This window comes from Leptomonas pyrrhocoris (assembly GCF_001293395.1).
Source record: "Leptomonas pyrrhocoris isolate H10 chromosome Unknown, whole genome shotgun sequence".
Classification (NCBI taxonomy): domain Eukaryota; phylum Euglenozoa; class Kinetoplastea; order Trypanosomatida; family Trypanosomatidae; genus Leptomonas; species Leptomonas pyrrhocoris.
In genome coordinates this window covers 234,482-259,984 of record NW_015438373.1, presented here as the reverse complement: position 1 = coordinate 259,984, position 25,503 = coordinate 234,482, and the positions used below count along the sequence as shown (strand labels likewise).

General features: G+C 53.7%; 8 protein-coding genes across 8 annotated transcripts; all 8 read left to right on the top strand.

Moving 5' to 3' along the window:
* Window positions 1-423: 423 nt before the first annotated feature.
* On the top strand, window positions 424-648 carry ABB37_07156 (hypothetical protein; the record flags this gene model as incomplete). The annotated part of the gene is made up of 1 exon (XM_015805692.1): window positions 424-648. The coding sequence occupies one exon, from the start codon at window positions 424-426 to the stop codon at window positions 646-648; it is 225 nt and encodes a 74-aa protein (XP_015655698.1).
* Window positions 649-1,591: 943 nt separating this feature from the next.
* Window positions 1,592-2,824, top strand: ABB37_07155 (guanine nucleotide-binding protein-like protein; the record flags this gene model as incomplete). The annotated part of the gene is made up of 1 exon (XM_015805691.1): window positions 1,592-2,824. The coding sequence occupies one exon, from the start codon at window positions 1,592-1,594 to the stop codon at window positions 2,822-2,824; it is 1,233 nt and encodes a 410-aa protein (XP_015655697.1).
* Window positions 2,825-3,195: 371 nt separating this feature from the next.
* ABB37_07154 (hypothetical protein) lies at window positions 3,196-9,517 on the top strand (the record flags this gene model as incomplete). The annotated part of the gene is made up of 1 exon (XM_015805690.1): window positions 3,196-9,517. Exon 1 carries the CDS (start codon window positions 3,410-3,412, stop codon window positions 9,515-9,517), a length of 6,108 nt encoding a protein of 2,035 aa, XP_015655696.1. The 5' UTR covers window positions 3,196-3,409.
* Window positions 9,518-10,170: 653 nt separating this feature from the next.
* ABB37_07153 (putative mitochondrial fatty acid elongase) lies at window positions 10,171-12,842 on the top strand. The gene has a single exon (XM_015805689.1). The coding sequence runs from the start codon at window positions 11,277-11,279 to the stop codon at window positions 12,177-12,179; it is 903 nt and encodes a 300-aa protein (XP_015655695.1). The 5' UTR covers window positions 10,171-11,276; the 3' UTR covers window positions 12,180-12,842.
* A 341-nt stretch (window positions 12,843-13,183) lies between these two features.
* On the top strand, window positions 13,184-14,508 carry ABB37_07152 (putative mitochondrial fatty acid elongase; the record flags this gene model as incomplete). The annotated part of the gene is made up of 1 exon (XM_015805688.1): window positions 13,184-14,508. Exon 1 carries the CDS (start codon window positions 13,297-13,299, stop codon window positions 14,506-14,508), a length of 1,212 nt encoding a protein of 403 aa, XP_015655694.1. The 5' UTR covers window positions 13,184-13,296.
* Window positions 14,509-16,022: 1,514 nt separating this feature from the next.
* ABB37_07151 (putative mitochondrial fatty acid elongase) lies at window positions 16,023-17,261 on the top strand (the record flags this gene model as incomplete). Its single annotated transcript, XM_015805687.1, has 1 exon — window positions 16,023-17,261. The coding sequence occupies exon 1, from the start codon at window positions 16,089-16,091 to the stop codon at window positions 17,259-17,261; it is 1,173 nt and encodes a 390-aa protein (XP_015655693.1). The 5' UTR covers window positions 16,023-16,088.
* Window positions 17,262-19,223: 1,962 nt separating this feature from the next.
* ABB37_07150 (putative mitochondrial fatty acid elongase) lies at window positions 19,224-20,474 on the top strand (the record flags this gene model as incomplete). The annotated part of the gene is made up of 1 exon (XM_015805686.1): window positions 19,224-20,474. Exon 1 carries the CDS (start codon window positions 19,323-19,325, stop codon window positions 20,472-20,474), a length of 1,152 nt encoding a protein of 383 aa, XP_015655692.1. The 5' UTR covers window positions 19,224-19,322.
* Window positions 20,475-22,684: 2,210 nt separating this feature from the next.
* Window positions 22,685-23,662, top strand: ABB37_07149 (putative mitochondrial fatty acid elongase; the record flags this gene model as incomplete). The annotated part of the gene is made up of 1 exon (XM_015805685.1): window positions 22,685-23,662. One exon carries the CDS (start codon window positions 22,685-22,687, stop codon window positions 23,660-23,662), a length of 978 nt encoding a protein of 325 aa, XP_015655691.1.
* Window positions 23,663-25,503: the final 1,841 nt, after the last annotated feature.

Below are 25,503 nucleotides of genomic sequence, written 5' to 3'. Positions count from 1 at the left end.
CGTCTGTCGTCTCTTGTCTCACGCTGTTGTCGCTTCTACTTATTGTTTAGTAGAGCGTTCGCTGTGCGTGTGTGTGTGTGTGTGTGTCGGGGGGGGGGGGGTTGGTGCAGTGCGTCCCACATGACCGTCATGTAGTATATCTTCTGCACTGCATTACACACCGTTGTTGGACAAGAAAAGGAAAAAGGGCGTGATTGATGGCAACTTCTTCTTCGATTTTTTGTTTGTTTCTTGGCTTTTTCTTTATGTTTCTCATCTCGTTGCCTTCTCAGTACTCCTTCTATTAACTGTTGTTGCTGTGTACGTCACACGGCGTGTCAGTGATGTACACACGAAAGGTTCGCTGTGGCGTGTGTCACCGGCACTGCCGCTAAATGATTATATGCGTGTGTGTGTTGAAGTACGTCTCCTCGGGCTGTAGCAATGTTTGTTTCGCCCCTGCTCTCCGTTTTTTTTTTTGGTTCGGTGTTGTCTCTCCTTCTTCTCGGCTCCAACGCATGTGAATTTTGTTTTGGATTTCCCTGCTGCCGAGTTCCTGCCTTCCCTCCCCCCCCCCTTCTTTCCTCTTCTCTTTTCCTTTTTTTAAAGTTTTCTCGGTTTCAGCTTTGTGATCTGTTCAGTCTGATTTTGTTGTTTGCTGTTTTTTGAATACTGTTTTGGCGCAGTTGTGCTGCCCAGTTGGAGGAGCGACGTCAGCCCCAGCCAACCCAGTAATTCCCCAAAACCCCAAAAACTCACGTCTAGTAATAATAATAATGAAAGACGAACCTGCGGTGGAGTGTTGTTGTTTCAGTTTTGCTCCTTAGAAAAGGGCGAAAAAATGTGCATCTTCGCAAAGACGGCAAACAAAACGTCTTCACGGTGTTGCTGCACTTCGCATTTGATGTTGTATGTCGTCACTAGGCATCATGGTTTTTGTTTTTGGAGAGCATTCACGTCTGCGCACACCCGATTGGCGATAAATGGTGTTCCTCGACCTAAATTTGTACTCTTCTCTTTCACCCCTCTCTCTCTCTTGCTGTTCTTGATGTTTTCTCTCCTTCGCTCTCTACTTGCGTAGGACTTATTTGGTGTCTACTCCATCTCTTCTACTTGTTATATATATATATATATTAAAAAGAAAACTGACACCTCTTTTGATTTTGTTTTCCTCTCCCCCGCAACGCCGGTATCTTCTGCATTTCCGCAACGCACCTCCTGTTAGAACACCCCCTTCCTTTGTTGTTGTATTCCTTTTTTCTCCATTGTTGTCGTGGAATCGTATTTGCGCCGTGGCCGCATCGACGGTGATACATCTGTGGAGGTCAGCGTCGTCGCTTTGTGTTTTGATTTGTTTTTCACTTCTGTTTTTTTTTCTTCTTCTTTCGAGTAACTCTGCTACTGCGCGTATCAACGGTTTCCGCTGGGTGCTTTTCCTCCGCCGTATTTTTCTTTCTGCCCTTCTCGCTTGTGTCTGTGTGTCTGTGTGTGTGTGTGTGTGTGTGTGTGATATCTGTCGTTTGTCGCAGTGTGTGAGTCAGCACCAGCGCACACGCCACGATACTCATATATACACTCCTTGTTGTTTGATTTCTCTCCTCCTTTTCTGGAAATGAATGCCGATCTCCACGTCAGCGTTAGCGACGATGAGGAGGGGGGAGAGAACGGCACCGGCGGCACGTCCACCCCGGCACCCGCGAACCAGCTCACCACCGCAACCACGACCACGACCGACTTCCCCCCGCGTGCGAACTCCGTCTACGTCGCCTACCCTCGCCCAGCTATCCAAATCAACGGTGTCAGCACCACCACCCTCATGCCCTCCACCGTCGGTCGTCACAACGGCTTTCTGCGCACCTACAAGGTACTGCTCGTCGGAGAAGCTGGCGTGGGCAAGTCCAACCTAATGCACCGTTACTGCTACAATCAGTACGACCCGACGCTGCCCTCCACCCTCGGCGCGGAGTTCTGCTCCCGTGAGGTGGACATCCCATCTGGTCCGGTCGGGGCCACCGAGAGCGTCGTCCTGCAGCTGTGGGACACGGCAGGGCAGGAGCGGAACGCCGGCGTCATCAGCAACGCTTTCTACCGCAACGCAGTAGGCGCCATCGTCGTGTACGACGTCGCGCGCCGCGAGACGCTGCTCAACGTGCCGCGGTGGGTTGCCCGCGTGACGGAGCTGGCACGTGAAGAGTGCGTGTGTGTCGTGGTGGGTGCGAAGCTCGACCTGCTCACGGCGCCGCACGGCACGCCGATGGCGAAGGCAGAATTGGAAGCTCTGCAGCAGGAGGCAGATGGCATCTCCCACGCGCTCGGCATGCGTAACTTCCTCACCTCTGCCCTGACCGGTGAAGGGGTACTGGAGGCGTTCACGCACCTTGTGCTGGCGGTGGACGCGGTGCAGGCGGCTCCGCCAGAGGCGCGTCGTCATCCTCAGCATTATCACACGCCAGTGCAGAGCACCGTCGGAGATGGTAACAGCAACAATAATAATACTAGTAGTAACTTGCCGGAGATGTGGACCGCCGCCTCGACCGTGCCCGCGTCGCCAGTCACGCTTTTCGGCAGTCACGCGGCACATCGCCGCGGGTGCGAGGAGCCGGGTTGCGCGGTGTCGGTCGCGCAGAACTCGCCAGAGATTATGCCGTCGTCCGCCGCGTCGGGGTATACCTCGCCCGGCTCGGTTGGCCGAGCACTGCAGTTGGGGTCACCGTCTTCGTCGCCGGTCAAGCCGAATAAGAAGAAGTCGCTGGACCTACGCGGTTTTGGTCCTGTGGAAGGCGGCAGTGCCACGGGGCCTACTAGCGGCGGTGGTGGTGCAAGTGAGTCGTCGTGGGGGTGTTGATCTCTGCGATAAAGCGGGAGTAAGAGGGAAACGAAAGGGAGGGAGAAGTGTGGTGTTGTTGTTTGTGGGGGTTTACGCTGGTTTGTTTGTCCGGCACTGCTACGCTCAAAAAACGATATATATATATATATATATATGACGAACACGCATGTTATGTGCGAGCCCTCAACATGCAAATGAAGATGGTTCTCATCGAGGGAAACAATACTCAGAAGGGGTGACTTCCGAATAGGAGCCGCGCTGCGGGCTATCTGACGGAGCTGAAGACGCGTCGCTTCACTCCTTTTACACTTTTTTTTACTGATATTTTGTTTCTTCTGCATCTGTCTCTACGTACTCATCCTCGCTGACGTCACCGCGTGCCACCCTCAGCGTCAACCACTCACGGCGGCGCTTCACTTTTGCCGTAATTGGAGGTTCCGAAAACAACAAAGAGAGCATAGGCGTTGTTCCTTTACGCAGGTGCGCATTCAGCTGATTGAAGTTGCAGCACTCATATATATATATACATATGTTGGCGAGCCTGACTTTCGTTTTTTAATTCTCTAATCACACACACACACAAGGAGTAACTCACTGTTAGCCATGTCGCAGCGTGTAACGCCCTTAACGCGTAATCAGCTGCTCGAGCTGGAAGCGCTCATGCGCGGCCTCATCACAGTCGTGACACAGCAGCAGCAGCAGCAGCAGCAACACCATCATCTTCACACCTCCAACACCTCCGTCTCCGCTGGCGATCAAAGCTGGCCCTCCAGCGCATCATCGACGCCGGCCTCTCTCACCGCTACCGCTGCCGTCTCCGCCTTCGCTGGTCCCGCGAGCTCCACCTCGATGGCGGCCGCAGGGTGCGTCGACGGCCCACCCGCACACGCCACGGCGGTGTCGCACGCTTTCTGCGTCGATCACGCGGTTCTGCGCGGCACCTTCATGGACGTCTTCACGGATCCCCTCACGGCCACCGCGTGGCGGCTCTACGACAAGATGCTGTACGTCGTTTGGTGGTCCTTCCGCCCCCCGTCGTGCGCGAACTGCGGAATGCAAGACGCGTGGGTGCCCTCCGGCGACGTGGAGTTCAAATGCGCGTTCTGCCTCGCCGGTGCCGGCACGACGCGCAGCAACGCCGTCGTGAAGGACGAAGCGGCCGCGAATGAAGAGGCTGAGTACGGGAGTGACAGCGGCGAGGAGGACGAGATGGAGGAAAAGGAGAAGGGGAACGGAGGAGACGGCGGTGGAGGCGGCGGGTCCGGTGGTCCGGGTGGGGGGCCCATTGACACGTATCTCTTCTTTTACGAGTGGTTGCAACGCATCCCGGTGCTGGGTCCTGCCGGGGCGTACAGCACGCACAACGGAGTCGATTCTGGTGCGCACGACGCTGGCAGTCCACAGCGGCCGTCCGCGACGGGTAGAATGAACGCCGCACCATCGTCCTCGTCGTTGTCGGTTGGGGCGAACTACACAGGCGGGGGAGGGGGTCGGTCCGCACCTGTGGCGCCTGGGTCCGCCGTCCCGCTTGCTAGCGGCGGCAGCAGCAACAGCAGCAGCGTCCTGCTTCCCAGCGGGGAGGCGCTGCCGGCCGTGCTGCGGGCTGCGTACGACATGAGTTGCTTGTTGACCGCGCCAGGTCTTCCGCGTGGCACCGCACCGGTAGTTCGTGCGGCGGGGCTCTACTTGAGCCTCCTGCTGCATCGGTATGTCTCGCTGTTCCCCCTGTTCTGCGTTGCGGGGCGCGCATCCTCGACGGAGGCGAAGGAAAATGCCGCGACGAGTGCGCCGCCGTCACCGCGCGCCGATGGGCAGCTGGCGGAGGTAGAGCTGCAGTGGATCGACGTGGAGCTCGTCTGCGCCCTGCTCGGCGTCTCTGCCCCGTCGTTTTTTGAGTCGACCGCCGTCTCCGTCCAGCACCTGCAGAACGTCTTCACGGTCGCGGCGGGCTACGGGGTGCCGAGCGTGCTGTGGCACCCCGGACGAGCCCCGGGCCGGGTGGAGGTGATGAAGACGCTGAAGGACAAAGTGATCCCCCTCTGCCCTTTGCATTCCACCACCGCCGGGGTCTCCGGACTCTGCCCCGAGCACACCGCGATGATCGTCGCGCTGGAGTTTGCCAGGCGGGTCGACGCGCACCCCGTCGCTGCCTCCTCCACCTCGCCCGCCGCCGCGTCGCAGAACGCGCAGCGCATTGGCATGTGGCTCGATGCCCTGGGGCTCTACCCGACCCGTCGCGTGTACCGCGATGTCGGCAGCTTTCACCACGCACGGCGCAGCGGCGATGACGGTGGTGATGCGAGCAGAGGGGTTACAAAAGAGGAAAGTGCGGACGAGGAGGAAGAAAAGGGCCGCAGCAACGACACGATGCGCGCGTGGGAGAAGACGCTGACGGAGCTGGCGGCGGTGAACGACGCGCACCTCACCGCGGCAGCGGACCGACACGCGCGTCGCCACGACGCTTTGGCCGCCACGCTCGACTCAACCGTCAACAGCAACAGCAGCACCGGGAGTGCAAGCACGTCGTACCTCACCACGCCGAGCTCGCCCTTTCACAAGCACTTCGAGTGGATTTTAACCTCCCCGTGCGCCAATGCGCTGCTGCACGTCTTTGCAGCCGTCTTCTGCCTGACGCCGATGGAGCTGGCGGATATGGCGCTGCGCAGCGGGATTTACCAAGGACATGCGAGCGGCTTCGTCGCGACGCTGCGCAGCGCCGTCCAGCGGGGCGCCTTCGACGTCATGCCGCTGGCGCGTCGTCTCTCGCCGGTCGCCGCCGGGTGGGTGTCGGCGTACATGGCGCTGCACTCCAGCGATCGTCTACCGCTGCTCGCCGCGCTTGTGCAGCTCAACGATGGGCAGAACTCCACGCGTGACCGCCAAGCCGCGCTGGTGCGGCTGCTGCAGAAGATCCTGCGCAAGCACCACGCCGCGCAGCTCTATCAACTAAACTACGTCCTTCGGGTCACCGACGAGGATGAGAAGCACTTTAACGGTGTTTATTTCCTCTCCAACGTGCTGTGGCAGCAGGGGCTGGCGGTATTCACGTGCTTGCGGTCGGGCCGCAAGTCCATCACGCTGAACCGCTTCGCACACACCCTGTCGCTGTGCTACATGAATACAAAAGAAAAAATTGTGTCGCGGCTGAACATGCACGTCGTGTCCCCGGTGGTGGCCGCCGTGGAGACAGAGGCCGCGCGGCTGGTGCTGGAGGTCGCCCTCGGCACGGTGGCCCGCGGCGTCAGCACGCACGGCGACCCGTGGGGGACGGTTGTGCGCTGCCTCGACAAGTGTGCGCGGGTACGGCGGCGCATGCGGGTGCCGATGCTCGCCTCCCGCCTCGACGCCCTCGCCTCCATCCGCGAGACCGTCAGCAGCGCTGCTGGCCGCCGCTTTCAGCAGCCGCCCTCTTCCCTGCGCGGCGGCGGAGGATCGATGGCGATGGGCCCCACGCTGCTCGGCTGGGGAGAAACGGAGACGCTCTTGGCGTCGGCGCCGCAGCTGGACGTGCGGCAGCTGCGACGTGACCTGCAGTGGAACTTCCTCGCCCTGCCGAACGTCTCGCTGCTGTCGGGGCTGTCAGAGAACCGTGTCGTGGCGATGTACGCCTCGCTGGTCGGTATTCTGGAGCTCATTCATAACCGCCTGTCGACCAGCACGACCGCCGCGGCAGCTCTTCTCAGCAACTGGGTCGAGGAGCTGCTCTTCGTCGAAGAGGACGAAGACGAAGACGAAATGCCCGCCGCACACGACCTTGTTGACGGCTTCGGCGGGACGTTCCCGATGGGGGGTGGGCGGTCCGGTCCCGGCTGGTCACCGCCGATGTACCGCAACAGCCGCGGTGAGACCCCGAAGCTGTCGCGCAGCCCAAAATCAAAGTTTATCGCGGTGTCCACCTCCACCAACACCACGAGCGGCAGCGCGGCGACGTCGGTCTTCGCAACGACGCACTACGCAACACACAACCGCAGTCGCAGCACGCTGACGACGACGACGACGTTTGCGCGAGAGCCGTACACGATGACGCCGCCCTCCATGGCACCCTCCCGCAGCCCGGTACTCCGAACTGTGACCACAACAGCTAGTGCTACAATGACTTCAACTCCACCTCTTTCCACTGTGCGAGCACCGCAGGGGGGTTCGAAGGGCAGCTACAACACATCGGTGTCTGCCTTTGCCTCCTCGTCTCATATTGCGGTGTCCACGCCGATTAGTCGCGTTCACGCACCACCGTTAGGAATGGGAGGCGGCCCGAGCCTTACACCGCCGCTGCAGCCATGTACATCCGGTGAGGTGAACCGCACGTCAAGCGGAGTGCACACAAACAGAAACAGTAGCGGCAGCGCGGACCTCTGGCACGGCGAAGGCGTCGATGTCGTGCAAGCTGGGCAGCTGCCCGACTTGGAGTTGTCGGCGAGTACGGCGGACGTGGAGAGACGGCTCTCGTCAGGTTCCAAGAGGGCTCCGCCACTACAGCGGCCACAGCATCGTGCCGGCCGTCGCCGCCAACGCGAGCGCGCGGACGACGGTCGGGACGAAGGAAGTAGAAATGAGACGGCGGAGGAGGACGGGAGCGATCAAGACGAGGGCAAAGACAGCAAAGTGAACCAGCAGCAGCAGCAGCTGCAAGAGCAGCAAGAGCAGGTACTACGCCTTCTCCGGCAGATGCTGCCACCGTACTGGGAAGTGTTACTGGGGCTGACGACGGACCTCGCGCTGCCGAATGCTACTGCCGGTTCTCCCCCGTCCGCAACAAACACCCGCGCCGGTGTGCGCGGCGAGTTAGTCGATGAGGAAGACGATGGAGAGAGCGAGGGAAGACAGGGTGGGGTGGGCGACGATGCACGACGCATGGCAACGCACGCCCGCGAGCGACGTCTGCGCAGACAGCAGCAACAGCATCATCACTATCCACAGAACAGTGGCAGCAGCGGCAGCGGTGGTGATCGCACGACTCGCGCTGTAGCAGCGGCAACTGCGCGATCAGGCGAAAAAGAGAGCAACGCAGCAACGACGTCAAGGGCAGCGGCAGCAATGGCGGCAGGGCTGCGCAGTGAAGTTGGGGTGGCGCACCGTCCGTTTAACCTGTTTGACGCGGAGGAGTGCCGCCGTCGGCTGCACCGCCTCTACACCTTCATCGGCGCGTATATTCAGTGCAAGCTGCAATGTCAGGAGCGGGCCGCGGCGGGCACACTGCCCAGTTTTCCTGAAGGGAAGAACGTCACGTCCCCGCCGCAGACCCGCGTCATCGGAGCATCGAGCAAGCCCTCCGCCGCAGCAGCTACAACTGGCAGCCCAATCCCATCCATTCGGGGAGCAGCGGGGGAAAAGGCAGCGGCAGGGGTGAAGGGTGATACTAATAGTATTAATGGTAATGGTCGCCGACTGCGCTCCCCGCACGTGCACCTCACGCCCCCTCCGCTGTTCAACCCGCCTGCCGGTCCTCAGCGATCACCGCCGCAGTACCGTCGGTCGTCGCCACCATTTGCATTACAGCAGCCACAGCAGCAGCAGCAGCCGTCACCGCCGCACTCACCGGAGCCACGCAACAGCACCGTCAGTGCGGCACCGCGGCCATCACGACAGAGTGGTGGCGGCGGTGGCACCTCCCCTGTTCCACTGTCTCCATCCCCCGCGGCGGCGCCTCGTAAGAGCGGGGCAGACGGGGGAAGCCCAAAGCATCAGCAGCATCGGCCGCCCGCGACGCCGCCCACGCAGCGCTCTCCCCCGCTGCAGAGCAAACGTATGCGTGGCACAGACAAGAGCGGCGGTGGTGGACGGGAGTCGCACTCGAAGGTCGGACGCGAGGAGACGGCGGCGGTGGTGGTGGCGTTGGTGGACGATGACAACTTCTCGCTGCCGCCTTCGGAAGTCACGTGGGCGAACAGCAGCAACGAGCAACAGCAGCCGTCCCGTCGCGCAACGCGGGACGGCGAGAGAGGTCGCAAAGAAACGACAGAAAGGCGTCGCCTGCGCCAGCAGCAGCAGCAGCTACGAGCAGCCTCGAGCTCCGCCACTTCCTCTGATACGGAGAGCGAAGGAGAGAAAGAGTCTTTGAGGTCGGCGGTGTCTCCGCCGCCGCCGCAGACATCGTCCCCACGCAAGCGCGTGCGGGGCGGCAGTGAAAGCGGCGCAGACGCTACGGCCTCGGACGACGTCGATGATGACGGCAACGCGGGGCTCGACGGCCCAAAAAGAGAGCAAATCGTTGACCACAGCGGTGCGGACGGCGACGCAGACGACGACGCACCGCCCCCGCCTCCGCTGCAGCAGCCGCAGACGCTGCGACGCAAGGCAAAGAAGCTCGGTCGCCGTCGTCGTCGTCAAGAACAAAGCTACCAGCACCCACCACCTCAGCAACAGCAGTCGCCTACACATGCCCATCTCGTGCCACGCAGCAGCAGCAGCAGCAGCAGCAGCACGAACACGAGCAGCAAGGAACCAAGTCGCTCACCAGATATCCGCGCGTGGCGCAACGGCAAGATATCGGGCAGCGTCTCCCCGCTGGACACGTCACCGGCGCTGCCGCCGCGGCCCAGCAACGCGGACTCCGTGGTGAAGCAAAAGCCACGCACGAGCAACCCGGCTACTCCCGCGCAAAACACAGTACCTTCCATTCGTGGTCGTTCGACCCGCGCCTCGGAAGAAACTGCCACGTCCTCTGCGTCGGATTCCGGGAGGAGTGCGGGCTACGACACGGATACAAACTAAACCTGGATCTCTGTAGCCGGCAACGGTTGGGAGGGTGTTGATGGTTGACATCTGTCGTTGCGCGGTTTTCTTTTCTTTCTGTGTTGAGTGGGTGTCGTGTAATCACAAATTCTTCCCGTTATGAAAACGAAGGCAAAGACAGCAACGGTAAAGTAATTATTTAGATCCTCAAAGCGGAATTTGCAGACCGTGCAGGACTTCCGACGGAAAGGAAGGCGAAGAGGGAGAAGGAGAGAGCGCGCGAAGAGAGTCGTAAAATGGACGGGTCTCTTCTGTAGGCGCGTACTTCCGCGTGTTTTGTTTGTTTTGTTTCTTCTCCTGTTGACGTGCCGACTTCAGAAACTGTCCAACGCAGTACACACACACACACGCACACACACACAGAGAGAGAGAGAGAGAAAGGAAAAGAAACTCTCTCAATGACGTGCGCACAACGGCGCGCCTGGAATCACTACGAAGGGTTGTTGCTTTGTTGCTGCTGTGCTGTGAATGGGCTCTCACAGGTTGTTGTTTTTTCTCTCTTCACTCCCCACTTTTCATCTCTTCTTCTCGTTATCTCTTTATTATTATCATTATTATTATTATTATTATCCCTCTCTGTGTCCTCCGCATTTTTGCACTTTATCCTTTTTCAACCGTATCTACTGACAACAGTAAACCACTCTTTCTTTATTAATTCGATACCACTCATTTGTTGTTGTTGTTGTTGTTGCGCTGTTCGTGTTCGGTCGCTGAGTCTAAGCTCTGTATTTTCCCTCTTCTTTTCACCATTAGTATTTAGTAAATTCATCTGTCTCGTGACGCGGATCGCTGCAGTTTCTCATCGGTACTGCTGAGCACGTACCACTCCGTTGTAGAGCATCGATACATACACACGCACAAAGAAGAAAAAACTCATCTTACGCAAGTAGAACTGTTTTACTGTGTTCGCTGATTTCCTTTTCTTTTTTATGATTGTACGTGTGTGCGTGTCTTGTGCGCAGGCCTCTTTCTTTCCTCGCAGCGTTGTGACTGACATTTCCCGTTCCTTTTCCTTTGCCTCCCCTCCCTCTCAAAAGAACAAACAAAAAAACCTTTTTGTGTTTCAGCGACGTAAGTATTTAGAAAGGCATTGGAGTTCGTTTCTCTTTTCTGGTTTGTTGGTTTGTTTGTGTCGCAAGTAGAAGTCGTTGTAGAGCTCCCCTTTTCATTCACACACACACACACACATCTAGCGAGGGATCTTATAGGTTTTCTCTTTCCTTTGACTTCACTTGTTCGTTTGCTAGTTTGTTGTCGTTCCAACTCGCGTCTTCTGTTTTATTTAATTACTATTACCCGCCCTTGTTTTTTCTCCTTGTTTTTTTTTTTCGTTGACAACAGTGTAGGGCACATGTTTCTTCTATTTTTTGCCGTTGTTGTTACTTAGTTCTTTTAAAACAGCACGTAATTAAAGTGTCGCGTTGACACCGCACTCAGCAGGTGTCCTTGTCGTTGTCGTCTCGTGGTATTACTGATTTTTTATTATTTTTTTTATAGCTCTTCGTTCTACATCTCATGCGTAACCACAACAGCCTGCACCTTCTTCTCCAACACTAGGTCATTGCATCCTGTTGTTATTATTATTGTAGTGTGGAAGCTCGCATCCGTACATTCACATATCTGCGCTTTCTTGTATTGGTTCCTCTCATTGTTTTTATTAATCTTATTGTCCTTATTGCGGTGTTGTCGTCCTTCGCTTGTTTGCTCTGATACACCGCACAAGGGGAAGTCGAGAACCATGTCGCATCCGATTGTGCGTGCCATGACGAACCTCGGCGGTCTGCCGAGCTACTTCCTCGGCGACGTTGCCGAGTGGATCTTCACGGACTACTTTGATGTTATGGTGTACTTCGAGGTGCTCTACGTCCTGATGGTCTTCCTCGGTCCGAAGGCGATGGAGAACCGTGAGCCATACCAGCTGAAGGCTCTCGTCGCGGTGTGGAACCTCTTTCTCTCGCTCTTCTCCTTCTGTGGCACCGTGGGTGTCGGGACGCTGTTGATCTTCTTGCTGCAAGACCGTGGTATGTACGAGACGACGTGCTGGTTTGACAAGAACTACGTGTACGACGGCGAGCTCTCCTTCTGGCTGATGGCCTTCCTGCTAAGCAAGATCCCTGAGATGGTCGACACCCTCTTTCTCGTCCTCACCAAGAAGCCGATCATCTTTCTGCACTGGTACCACCACCTCACCGTAGCGGTCTTCTGCTGGTACGCCGGTCTGTCTCTGATTCCGAGTGGGTTGTGGTTCGCCGGCATGAACTACGCCGTGCACTCCATCATGTACTTGTACTACTTCCTCTGCTCTCTCGGTTTGCGGAGGTTTATTCGGCCCGTCGCGCCTCTCATCACCGGGGCGCAGCTGCTGCAGATGGTGATCGGCACGGCCGTCGTGCTCTACACCTTCTATTACAGCTACTTCACAGAGGAGGGCTGCGGGGTGGACCGCCGCACGATTCGCATGGGGCTTGGCATGTACGGCAGCTACTTTGCGCTCTTTGCGACTCTGTTTATTCACCTCTACATGAGTAAGGGTGCAGCGAGGAAGAAGGCTGCCGCCGCAGCTATTGGGGAGGCGGGAAGGCGGAACGGCTCCGCCAAGGCGGTGAGCAACGGCCATGGTGAAGACAAGAAGAAGAAGTAAAAGTAGAACACATAGAGAGAGAGGTTATATACTCTAGTTGTGGGGAAGAGAGACGGAGATGGAATGTGGTGGTGGCGCAACGGGCGGCAACACGAACGCAAGGACGCAGGTGGAGCGCTGATGATGCTTTCTCGTTATCACGATCAAAGCTTTCTCGCTGTTTTGTTGTTGTTGTCTTTTGCGGAGCGGATCTGATTTGATCCCCCTTCTCAAGGCGGCACCGCATTTTTCTTTTCCGATCATCCCATCATACAAAGACTTGTTGCTGTCCTTCAGTCCTCGCTGTCGACCTTTGTTGGGGTTGCGGAAGAAGAGGGAAGAGAAGCCCCTCTACTGGGGCGGCTGTCAAACTCGTTGTGGTTGTTGTTTGTTGATCTCTTCCTTGTCATGGGGGGAGGAGCGCTCTATACGGATGGTCCTGTCAGCGTACAGATCGTGGGCGTTGTTGGTTTCTTTGTCGTTGTCGCGGGACACGGCTGTTTCGTTTGTATCGTAGTATCTCCATGAAGGTCGCCTCTTTTTTTCTTCTTCTTCCCTCCCACCATTTCGGTAACATAAGCTTTCCTCTTCTTAAAGTAACAGCAGATGAAAGAAACAAAAGAAAATCAGTAATTCACGTGGATGACTCTGACGAGTGATGGAGGCCTATTAAAGGTGTTTGGCAATTTTTTTGTTTTTATTATTATTGTTGTTTTCCGGTAACGCAAAAGGTGTCTTCATCGTAGCTCCATGACACCTGTTGCCGTAGACGCGATCACCGCGCTTTCAATCACGGCGGATGAACGCAACAGCGTGTTCGAACCTCCTCTTCACGTTGTTCTAAAAAAAAAAAACATACGGTTTGAATACATAAATATATATATATATATGCTGCCTTGTTACCTGTGTGCGCTGATGTCATCAGCGGTGCTGTCCGCTATCTCATTCTTCAACTTGGCACTCCTTTGTCTTCCTCACCCGAACTTTTGTGCTCATTACTGTTATTGCTGTTATTATGTCATTTAGAAGTATCTGACACGTCCGTGTTGCCTCGCGCCATCCGCATCACTTCCTCCATAACGTTCTTCCTCAGTTTTTCACCTGTCCACCCTTCTGCTTGCGTGTGTGTGCGTTTGCGATGATGACGATGATCAGCGGCTTTGTAGCGTGGGCGAAGGCGTGGATCGAAACACCTGCCAACTTTAAAGGCAGCTCGGCCCGAAACTTCCTCGACGCGGCACCGGATTACCCCTGCTACGCGGCGCTGCTGTACATCGTCGCCGTCTTCTTCCTGCCCAGCCTGATCGAGCGGCGGGGGTGGACCTTCGACATGAAGTACGGCGTCGCCGCGTGGAACCTCGCCCTCTCCGTCGTGTCAACGCTTGGGTCCTACTACTGTCTGCAGAACCTGTACGATACAATTTTTCATGAGAAGGGGTTTCACAAGACGTGCTGCGCGCAGCTCACCGTGCGGCACACGACCGCCTTCGCAAGCCACACCATCCGCAACGACTACTACGACCCCAGCGCGGACGGTGCCTTCGATGCGGCGAACATCCACCGGCACAACCCGCACATCGCGACGTACACGCATCAGCTGCTGGACAAGAACTACGACGGTCCGCGTGCCTTCTACACCGCCCTCTTTATGTACCTGAAGACGCCGGAGCTGCTCGACACGCTCTTCCTCATCCTTCAGAACAAGCCGGTCTCCTTCCTGCACTGGTACCACCACATCGTCACCGCCATCTACTGCTGGCACGCCTCGTACGTGCTGATTCCCAGTGGTATTATCTTTTCCACCATGAACTACTTCGTGCACTCCATCATGTACTTCTACTACTTCCTGGTGGTGATGGGGCTGCGCAAGACGATCCGGCCTTTTGCGCCGGTCATCACGCTGCTGCAGGTGGTGCAGATGTTCATCGGCATGTACGTGACGACGTACACCTACTTCCAGCACTGGCTCGCGCCGGAGCAGACAGGTACATGGTTCTATCTGCTTTGTGAGGCGGTGCTGACGGCGTGGAACTGCGTGGCCGTCCAAGCGAAGAGTCTCTTTTCCACCGGTGCGCTGGCCTCGAGCGTGCCGCCGTATGTGATGAGCGACCACTTCTGGGGCTGCGACAGCGACCCGACGAACATGCGCATGGGCATGATGATGTACGGCAGCTACTGCGTGCTGTTCGCCGTGCTGTTCAAGGAGCTGTACCTGGACCCGCGTGAGCACAAGAACTCGCTGGTGCTGGGCAACAAGGAGGCGAAGAAGTCGAAAGCGCAAAACGGCAAGGCGGAGGTGGTGAGCGGGAAGACGACGGAGGCGGCGCAGCCACTGAAGAAGAAGGGTTGAAACAAGGGACTGTTCACCATGACGTCATGTACAGTCTTTATTCGTTCGTTTGCCATTCTAGTCGGTTTGTGTGTGTGTGTGTCTTTCATGGCATTTGAGTATAAATCAATTCGTGTGTTCTTTTTCGTGTTTCTCGAGCTGTTTTGCCTGACAGGTCGCGTTGGCACTCATCGCTGCACATCAACCACCCTCCGCTTTTATTTATCTTTCTCTTTTTGCTGTTGTTGTTTTGTTCTGCATCTGTTGATGGGTGCGTACACGCGGTCGTTTACGTGTTTTCACTGCGGGTGTGATTCCCAGTAGTCATCGCACTCCTCTTGTCCTTCTTTGTATTGATGTGTTTTGTTCTTTCATTTTCCCATTTCATGTGTAGAGACAAAAAAAGGAGAATTTCGTTGGTGGAGGTGGTGGTGGTGGTGTTTCCCTCCATCCTGATTCTCGCCCCAATTCCTTTTATTATTATTATTGTGGTTATGGATTATTGTTGTTCTTTTGTCCTCCCGCTGGATCGAGGCAGCGACGATCTTCGCGCGTCGCCGTCTCTGATGAATTTCCGCGTACACATTCTGGTTCCTCCTACCTTTCCATTCGTTATTTTTTGTTTGTTTGTTTTGGGGGTTGTCCTTACTCGCATTAGCAATCCTATTGTTTTCTTTGCTGCGCCAACAACGTTTCGTGTGAACCTTTGTTGAGGTGCCAAACGTCTCCTCAGACTTTTTTTTCTTCTTCGTTCGTTTAGTGTGTCTGTTTATGTTTTTCCTTTTGTGGATGAGTGAGTACGGTGCCTGCAAAGTGTCAGCTCGATAGCAGAGAACGATACATTGTGGTTGATAGGTACGGCCACGTACATTTATTTATAATAATAAGAATAGTATTCGTATTATTATTGGCGCGGCTGATAGTGGAGCCGTGATTGCCGTCTGTTTCGCCTTTTTTGGAGGGAGAAAGGTGTCGTTGTCGTCAGTTTTTTATTTTTCCTCTGCCTGCTTGCTTTGTACCGTGCGATGTCAGGCTTCGTCCACACGCGCACAGAGAGAGAGAGAGAGAGATGTGATGGATGCGTGTCGTTGCCCAACCTACGTGACGGACGCATCTTTTCTTCTTAACCTTTGTCTATTGCTTGCTTCTTTTCTCTTCTTCCCTTTCATGTGATTACTACTCCTTCTTTGTTTTGGTTTTTGATCTGGTGACGAACTTACGTGTTTTCTATTATTGGTCTTTTTGTTTTGCTGGAGCTCGTCAACTTCATACTTCGTAGAGAACTGACTCAAGCGATAGCACGTGCGATTGTCGTTGTTGCTGACGTGAGTGACGTTGTTCGTCCAGGCAGTCGTCCGGGCAGAGTCCCCGCACTGCGTGTGTGTCAAGAAAAGAATACGAGGGAGAACCATCGAATACAAAACTGCTTCTGTGTTGGTGCGCCTGTCTGTGTGTGTGGGTGTGATCAATAGTTCATTTGCAAGCGTGCTCTTCCACTTTCGCCTTGCCACTCTTCCTCTTTCTTCTCTTATACAGTTAATTAAATCGACCTGACGAATCACAAAGACAGCTAACACAGACTCCCCCTCGACTCCTTCGCTATGCAATTCATCCTCAACGCGTGGAACGCTGTCAGTTCCTACCCCGCCACCTTCACGGCGGAACACGGCCGCGACTTCCTCGACTCCTACCCCGACTACCCCGTCTACAGCACCATCGTCTTCCTGCTCGTGGTGTTCTACCTGCCGGGCTACCTCGAGCGCAACAAGATCGAGCTGCGCATGAAGTACATCGTCGCCGCGTGGAACCTCTTCCTCGCCGTCGCCTCCACCTACGGGGCGTGGTACACCTTCGGCTACGCCGGATTTGTGATGCCACTGCGCAGCAGGCACAATAACGCGTGCGAATTCATTCCGATTCGCGGCAGCGACGATTTCTTGTCGCAGCGCGCCAACGCGGTGCACGAGGAGCGTGAGCGGGTGTACAAGGCGATGAACATCGTGGACAAGTGGGACTACTCCACCGAGGATGTGCACGACCTCATCACCCCGTTGTACAACGGCAAGGGTGCGTTCTGCGTGGCCATGTTTGCCTACCTGAAGACGCCGGAGCTGCTCGACACGCTCTTCCTCATCCTTCAGAACAAGCCGGTCTCCTTCCTGCACTGGTACCACCACATCGTCACCGCCATCTACGTGTGGGTCACGGCGTACCGGCCGATCCCGAGTGGCATCGCCTTCTGTGCCATGAACTACTTCGTGCACTCCATCATGTACTTCTACTACTTCCTGGTGGTGATGGGGCTGCGCAAGACGATCCGGCCTTTTGCGCCTGTCATCACGCTGCTGCAGGTGTCGCAGATGTTTTTCGGCATGTACATCACGGTGTACACATACTTCCAGCACTGGCTTGGTCCGCAGTTCGAGCACACGCTGTTCTACGCTGCCTGCGAGGTGCTGCTGAACGCCTACAACGTTGTGACGTACAACGCGAAGAGTCTCTTTTCCACCGGTGCGCTGGCCTCGAGCGTGCCAAAGTTCAACATGAGCGAAAACTTCTTGGGCTGCGACAGCGACCCGACGAACATGCGCATGGGCATGATGATGTACGGCAGCTACTGCGTGCTGTTCGCCGTGCTGTTCAAGGAGCTGTACCTGGACCCGCGTGAGCACAGGAACTCGCTGGTGCTGCAGCGCAAGCACCACGAGAAGCCGTTGGATGATGAGAGCAACAAGGAGGCGTCTTCCGCCATCAATGAGCTCCTGAACGGGTAAGCGCCACACAGCATTGAATGAGGCTCCATCTCTCTCCCTCTCTCTTTCAACGTGGTCGGGGGTTTTGTTGTTGTTTTTTTTGATCTTTATTGATAAGTAATAGTAGTAACATCGTTCCAAACAAGCCTCATTCACTCGCGACTTCGTTATTTTGCTATTATTGTTATTTATCTGTTATTTATTTGTTCTTGTAAAGCTGTTAATGAGTTTCCTCTCTCTCTCCCTAGATGATCCCGTTTCTTTTCTTGTCTTGTCAGTTCGCCACTTCTCTTTTTCTGTTTGTTTATTTTTATCGGTTGACGCTGCTGGACGTTGTCTGCGGCAGCACCGGCATCGCCCACACCCATTCACGGTGAGTTATTACCTTTTACTGTTCTCTCTCTCTCTGTCTCTGACTCTCCCTCCTAGGTGCTTGTAGTGCCGCCGTACCCGCGTGTGACCAGCTTCGCATCAACGAAAAAAAGCACACAGAATGTAATAGGAGTGCCGTGCTGGGTTCCTTCAGGATCCAATTCATTTTTTGGTTCTTTTCTTTTATTGTTAAACGGAAGTAAGAGAACACCTTGGAATCGATGCTCAAGGGGTTTTATTATTATTATTATTATTATGTCTTCATATTTCAAGGCGACGGTATACTCTGCCTGAACTAAGGCGCACGCGGAACGGATTCCACCGCTGCTTTATGTGAATAGCCACGCACGATGGGTCGTTTCCTCCAGCGCATCTGTTGGCTCCTGACGGAAGAAAAGGAAAACATTTTTATTTTCCGTATAAGCGTTCGCTAACAATCTGGTACTGTATGGTTCTATCGTACTTATTCATACTACTATTATTGTTATTATTATTTGCTCACTGATCACGTTGCTGTCCTCGCGCTCTTGTTTTTTTTTTCTCTTTCTCGCTTGAAGTGTACTGTGTACCCGACCGCGAGCTTGCAACGCACACCGCAGATTTCTGTGCCTTAATAATGTCTACAGCTACTTTTCCTCTCAATGATTTGTTTTTCAAATATGTATTTCCCCGCTCTTATGTGTCCAGTACAACCTACCCGTTTCTCTTACCACTCTTTTCCGGTGACGCTCTTCCTCTGTTCGATGTACTCTTTATGCCTCTTCATGTCTCTACATATATATATATATATATGTGTATTTATATGTAGATGTTCGTCTCTTCCTTTAATGAAGCGCTCGTCTGACATGCATCGGCCATTTTTTTTCCTTGTTTTCATGTTTTTCCCACCGTTTTTTTTTCCTGGTTTATTTGTTTTCTTCTTCTTGCGTTTAACGGCTCAAGAGGCTCGTTCTTTTAATCGTTTCGCTGGTGTTTGCGTTCGGCGCATGTACCCGCGATGCTTTGTACCTTTTCGTTTCTCCCTCCCTCCCCTCCTCCTCTTTCCGATGAGGCGGCGGCGGGAGTAAGAAAGGTTTCAATTGGCCTCAGCGGCGAAAGAAGATTGAAAGGAAAGGGAAAAAAAACTGACAGACAAAACAACGCGAATCCACATCATCAACCTTTATATATTTTTGGGTGCTGATATTTTAGAACGTCTCAGTGCGTCAGCACCACAGATGCACGTGCCGATAGCGGAGCAGCGCGAGGTCCTTTTTTCAGTTTTGTTCTATTCGACTTCGCAGCGGTTCATCGTCACGTTGTGTTGTGCGTAGAGACACGCGTGCGTGGTACTTCTCTCGCACTTGTATCGGACCCAGCGCATTACTGGCGCCTTATTTGGGGGGAGGAACGAAGACACTTCTCAACTCAAGTTCAAGTATGAAAGAGAACTGCACCTGTGCCCGTACCACAAATCAATAAATAATAATAATAATAATCTGGTTACTCCTCAATGCAAACTTCAGCTTCTTCAACTTTTTTCGGTTCCTTCTCGTCTTCCCCACCTCTCACTTCAACCTTTCTTCTTGTAAAAATAACAACCACAACAACATCCGCTGTTACTCATGAAAAGATCGTCGTACAATAATCGTTTTCTTTTCTTTTCTGCTGCTTGTTGTTGTTGGGGCATTTATTGTTCTGTGTCCGCGTCCTTCGCTGCTAACGGCAATAATGCAAACACTTCTTCACTTGTGGGAGTGGGTCAACTACTACCCCACCACCTTCACGGCGGAACACGGCCGCGACTTCCTCGACTCCTACCCCGACTACCCCGTCTACAGCACCATCGTCTTCCTGCTCGTGGTGTTCTACCTGCCGGGCTACCTCGAGCGCAACAAGATCGAGCTGCGCATGAAGTACATCGTCGCCGCGTGGAACCTCTTCCTCGCCGTCGCCTCCACCTACGGGGCGTGGTACACCTTCGGCTACGCCGGATTTGTGATGCCACTGCGCAACTGGCACAATAACGTGTGCGAATTCATTCCGATTCGCGGCAGCGACGATTTCTTGTCGCAGCGCGCCAACGCGGTGCACGAGGAGCGTGAGCGGGTGTACAAGGCGATGAACATCGTGGACAAGTGGGACTACTCCACCGAGGATGTGCACGACCTCATCACCCCGTTGTACAACGGCAAGGGTGCGTTCTGCGTGGCCATGTTTGCCTACCTGAAGACGCCGGAGCTGCTCGACACGCTCTTCCTCATCCTTCAGAACAAGCCGGTCTCCTTCCTGCACTGGTACCACCACATCGTCACCGCCATCTACGTGTGGGTCACGGCGTACCGGCCGATCCCGAGTGGCATCGCCTTCTGTGCCATGAACTACTTCGTGCACTCCATCATGTACTTCTACTACTTCCTGGTGGTGATGGGGCTGCGCAAGACGATCCGGCCTTTTGCGCCTGTCATCACGCTGCTGCAGGTGTCGCAGATGTTTTTCGGCATGTACATCACGGTGTACACATACTTCCAGCACTGGCTTGGTCCGCAGTTCGAGCACACGCTGTTCTACGCTGCCTGCGAGGTGCTGCTGAACGCCTACAACGTTGTGACGTACAACGCGAAGAGTCTCTTTTCCACCGGTGCGCTGGCCTCGAGCGTGCCAAAGTTCAACATGAGCGAAAACTTCTTGGGCTGCGACAGCGACCCGACGAACATGCGCATGGGCATGATGATGTACGGCAGCTACTGCGTGCTGTTCGCCGTGCTGTTCAAGGAGCTGTACCTGGACCCGCGTGAGCACAGGAACTCGCTGGTGCTGCAGCGCAAGCACCACGAGAAGCCGTTGGATGATGAGATGAAGCCGGATATGAAAACGGAATAAAGCAGACGAGATGTGTAGATGAAGTATCGAAAGAAGGGAAGAAAAATGGTGGCGGAGAGTGCATGTGTGTGCGCGGAGAAGATGGAGCAGGAATGGGCTGCAGAGGCGCAGCTTCACTTTTCTTTTTATTATTACTACAAGTGTTTGTTTGTGTTTATTTTTGTCATGGTGTTTGTCAACTGAATATGGGCTCGGAGCGCCGGCTGTTTTCAACGATGGTGTGTGTGTGTGTTTTGCGCTCTTGTTATTGCTGCTCCCGCCAATTTTTTTATGTTTTTTTTTGTTGTTGTTGTTGTTGAATCTTAGCACTTACGCTTCGCCCGAACTTTTTCTTGTGTCGTGTCTTTCGATCACAATTCAAAAAAAATTTCATCGTTACTGTCTTCCTCCGAGCAAACAAACAAAAAGCATGTGAATATCATTCTTCATAATAACTGCCCCCAATCCTATTGATTTTAATTGATTTGTTTATTTCATTCATGTGTTCAAGTCATCCCCGCTCTACAACGCAATTGCCGCGGCGGTGTGTGCGCGTTCTGTGCCTTCTCATTGACCTTGAGCTATGTGCATACATGCAAATGATCTGGCGCAAATCGCGTGTGCAGCAAACCATCTGTGGTTTTTTTTCTTTTAACGCTATTGTTATGAGCGCCACTAATTATGTTCTTCTCCTTTTGTTTGTTTGCCACCCCTACCGTCGGTAGATGCCACACGCGTGTGGCAAGGTGTGGCGCGTGCTTGCGTGTATGACCTCTTGTATAAATATATATATTTACATATTTATATACACGGGGAGGGGTGTCTAGTGGCGCATTAGGGTAACTTGAGAGGTTGCGGCAAGGGAAAAATAATGACGCCGCCCACCACTGTCTTCTGTGTGTTTGCTTGCTTCAAAGTGTAGCTATTTTTGTGTTATTCTCCGTGAATTGGTTTTTTTTGTTTTTCTGATTTACCTGTGTTGTCCTTCATCATCTCTCCTACGCCGCTCATCGTAGCACATTTCTACTTTCGTACAGAAGGAAAAGCAGCGGAAGGTGGACGGTCCTGTCTCTCTCGCTTACCATGTACGAAGCACCTCCTGCGTTTTCTTCTATCCTTCTCGGCTTATATCGCAACAACGCAACGCGTGTATATATTATTATTATTATTTTCGATTCTTGTTTTTTTTTTTTTTGGAAGACAATGCACACGAAAGGGAAACATAAGAAACGAAGAGAAGGATTGCTTCATGGTAGCCCCATCGCACCCGTCTTGCTGCCCCTCACACTGGATGAGAGAATCCCCCCCCCCCCCCTGAGTGGGCTCGCGAAGAGTAGTCCTCTCGTCTTCTTATTCGTCTTCTGTGATATTGCTATCGAATTTACCAAAAGGGAAAACCCGGGTTACGTCCGAAAGAAAGAAAAAAGAGTACATCTATTTTATGTGGGCACTGGCGCTTTCGTACGCAGAGGCCACTCGCGGCTTTGTTTGTTGTTGTTGTTTTGTATCAGCGTCATTGCATTCTTTCTCCGGCTAGCAGAAGTGTGGTTTGTGTTGTTGTAGTCGCTCTCCTGCCCTTTCGTGTGTGGTGCCGGTCTTTATCTTCATCTTCACACTTGAATCACTGCATCACCGCTTCTCCGTCACTTCCCCCTCTTCTTCCGGTCTCGTCTGTGATGGCTATTAAATTCCCCTGCCCCGCTTCCACACCGGACGGCCACTTCACTTCACGCCACTGTTCCATTGGATGTTGTTGTTTGTGTTTTCTACGTCTTCCTTCGTCTTCGTAGGTGTTAATCGAAACTCGGTAAAGCTCCGTTGTCGTGTGAAAGAGTGCCTCCTCTGTTTGTGTTCTCCTTTTTCGTTCTTCTTCTTTCAGTGCTCACGAAACCCATATATATATATATATATAACTCTTTCTTCGTCGCGCATCAACGCTCCTGTCCCGTGTTTTCGTAAGTCACATCGGACGGTAGCGTTCATTTTCGGGCAATCTTATATATATATATATAGTGTGTGTTGTAGTGGGGTTTTTTTTTTCTTTCCACTGAGTACCATACGCCCCCGCTCTTGCAGTGAGCCCTCCGTTGCTGTTGCTGCTGCTCTCGTGCCTCTCCTCTTCTTCTCTCCCGCCTCGGACCATCTTCGCGCCATCACCACGGTGAAGCCTTCAAGAAGAAAGAAAACGAGAAGAACCAGAAGAACACGACTCAGCTGAAACACGAATAAAAATGGAGATTCTCACGCAGCACCTGCAGGCCATGGCGGACGCCGTGGACTTCCCGCTGATGGACCGGTGGCTTGAGGACCACGTCGATGTGCCGATCGTCGCCACAGCGTTCTACCTTTTCCTCGTGCACGTCGTGCGGGATAGCTACATGAAAGGGCGCCCGGCCTACCACCTGCGTGGGCTGAACATCATGTGGAACCTCTTCCTCTCCTTCTTCTCCTTCGTCGGGGCCTACTACTGCGTGCCGCGACTCTACGAGATCGTGACGGCGCCGGTGATCAGCGGGTTGGAGCCGAGCTCGCTGCGCTACGTCGCGAACATGACCGCGGCGATGCGGCGCAACATCGTCATCCCGGACGACTTCCGCGAAGGCGTCGATGCCGTCGGCGTGCGCGGCTCGCTGGACACGTCGCTCTGCGTCTACAAAGATGACGTGTACCGCCGCAACATCTCCGGTCTGCTGTGCCTGGCCTTCATGTTCAGCAAGATCCCAGAAATGTTCGACACCGCCTTCCTCGTCTTCCAGAAGAAGCCGGTTATCTTTCTGCACTGGTACCACCACGTCACGGTGATGCTGTACTGCTGGCACGCCTGGATCTCGCCCACGAGCAGTGGGCTGTGGTTTGTGTGCATGAACTTCTCGGTGCACGCCATCATGTACTTCTACTACTTCATCGCCGCCTGCGGGTACGGCAAGCTCGTGCGCCCCTTTGCCCCCCTCATCACCTTTTTGCAGATAGCGCAGATGGTGGTCGGCTCGGCGATCGCGGTGTACGTCTACTACATGGACCAGTTCGGCGACGGCTGCGACTGCCGCTCCTCCAACGCGAAGCTGGCGCTGATGATGTACATCTCCTACTTCGTCCTCTTCAGTCAGTTCTTCCGCAACCGCTACATCAAGAAGAAGCCCAAGCCGTCGGTGCCCTCCACCATCTCGTCTGCGGCGCCCTCGCTAAGCGCCGACAAGAAGACGCAGTAAAGCCGGCCAAAGAAAGGCGCGCGCCATGACGCACAGCATATAGAGTACACGGATTGTGAAAGCGGGGGAAAGGGAATCCACGCAAGAAGAAGTAAGCACGAAAAAGCAAGGCGGACAAGATGAGACCCACACGCAAAGCAAGCAGGAGCATCAGCATCATCATCATCATCATTCGGGGAGAGGAAATCTATGACGCATTCAGCTTTGGTGCTTGTTTCCTACGGGGTATGTACAGTTCTGTCTCTCGTAACACGAAGACTCTCTTTCTGCTGTTTGTTTGTTTGTTTGTTTGTTGTTGTTGCTGTATTTTCGTTTGCTTTCCCCCGGTCCTTTCTCTCCTTTCACGCGTGAACTTTTGAGCTCCTGACCGCCGTTTGAAAACAAGATAGAGAGAGCGAGTGGACCGGAAGAAACGATGTGCGTTGTGGTGGTGGTGGTGGTGGTGGTGGACACGAGGAGGAGCAGAAAGAGAACGAGGGAGATGAGTCTTTTTTGGGGGGAGGGAGGGGGGGCAGCGGTAGTGGAACGCGAAAGAAGACGCTGGCAACATCGCACGCAAAGTAAGGAAAATTAAAAAAAAAACGCAGACTTTGTGAACGCAATAAGAAGTGCAGTGTATCGCTCTCGCCGAGGTGCGCAGACGCATCGGTCCTTGTGAATGCGTTTGCGCTCCTCCTGTGTGTTGTTGATTCTCTTTCTTCTTCTCTTTTTCCCCCTTCGTAGTGTCCATCGACCCTTCTCACATCATACCGGCCTCAACAACCTTTTTTTAGCACTTTTCTTTTATATATTCTTTGGTTTTCTTTATTTTTCTTTTCTTGGTTGTGCTTGCTCATAGCAATTAGATTCTAGCTACTATATTCACGCACTCACAGCTGCGCACATGTCATTCGGGTTTTTTGTTTTCATTCAAGAGCTGCCTGTGAGATGTGGTGAATGCGTTCTGATGTACTATTTGTTCTTTCTCTCAATAGAAAAGGAGAAGAGGAAAGGAAAAAGTGGGGGGGGGGGGCAAACCAAACCTGACATGTGTTCCGTGGCGATGGGAGACTCTTACTGCTGCGATTGGTCTTTCACGTGTTGTATGCTTCCTGCTACACGCTTGAGCAGGAAATAGTACTAATCAACAAGTAGTAAAGAACGCCGCCTTCGTTTTTTTCCTTTTCAGCTGCGGGGGTTGATGTTATTGGCACCTGTTTATTATTATTTATCTTTTTTCTCTCTTTATTAGTCTCTCGCTTTCGATGTCCTTGGGATGATGCGCCGGTGCGCGGCGGCATCGCACGTTCTTGTCGGTTTTCTTTCCTTCTCTTTTTTGTTTTTAAAAGTTGAGACACGTGAACTTGTGTGTGTGTGTGTGTGTTGTTCATGCGATCCTCTTCTTGTGTCTTCTCCTCTTCTTTGTTTTGGTTTGTTTCTGTATATGATGTGTGTTCCTTGTTAGTGGAGTTGTGGATTCGGCTTTTTTCTTTCTTTTTGCGAAAATAATTTCTCACGTTTGCGCTCATCTTCTTGTCCTATTTGTCTTGCCTGTAAAGTACCACAACGCTCAAAAGTAATAGACGTGAAAGAAGGAAAAGAAGCATATACATCTACATTTTATCGAAATCGGCAAAGCACAGCAGATGAGGGAGGATGGTGTTCGAGCGCCGTTGAACAGGTAGAGCAGCAACAACAAAAGGAAGGCAATGAAAGAAGGGAAAAGATCGATAGTCTAAGGTTTGCGGTGAAGACGGCGAGGGATCGTATAAAGGTGGCAAAAGAGCACGTCTTTACATAAAAAAAAAAGGAGATGAAACAGAAGCGCTCGAAGGGGAGGGGGCTGATGGGGGCTTTTCCCT

Bases quoted from the DNA above. Each gene is read 5' to 3' on its own strand.
- ABB37_07153 (XM_015805689.1), top strand. From the start codon at position 11,277: ATGTCGCATCCGATTGTGCGTGCCATGACGAACCTCGGCGGTCTGCCG.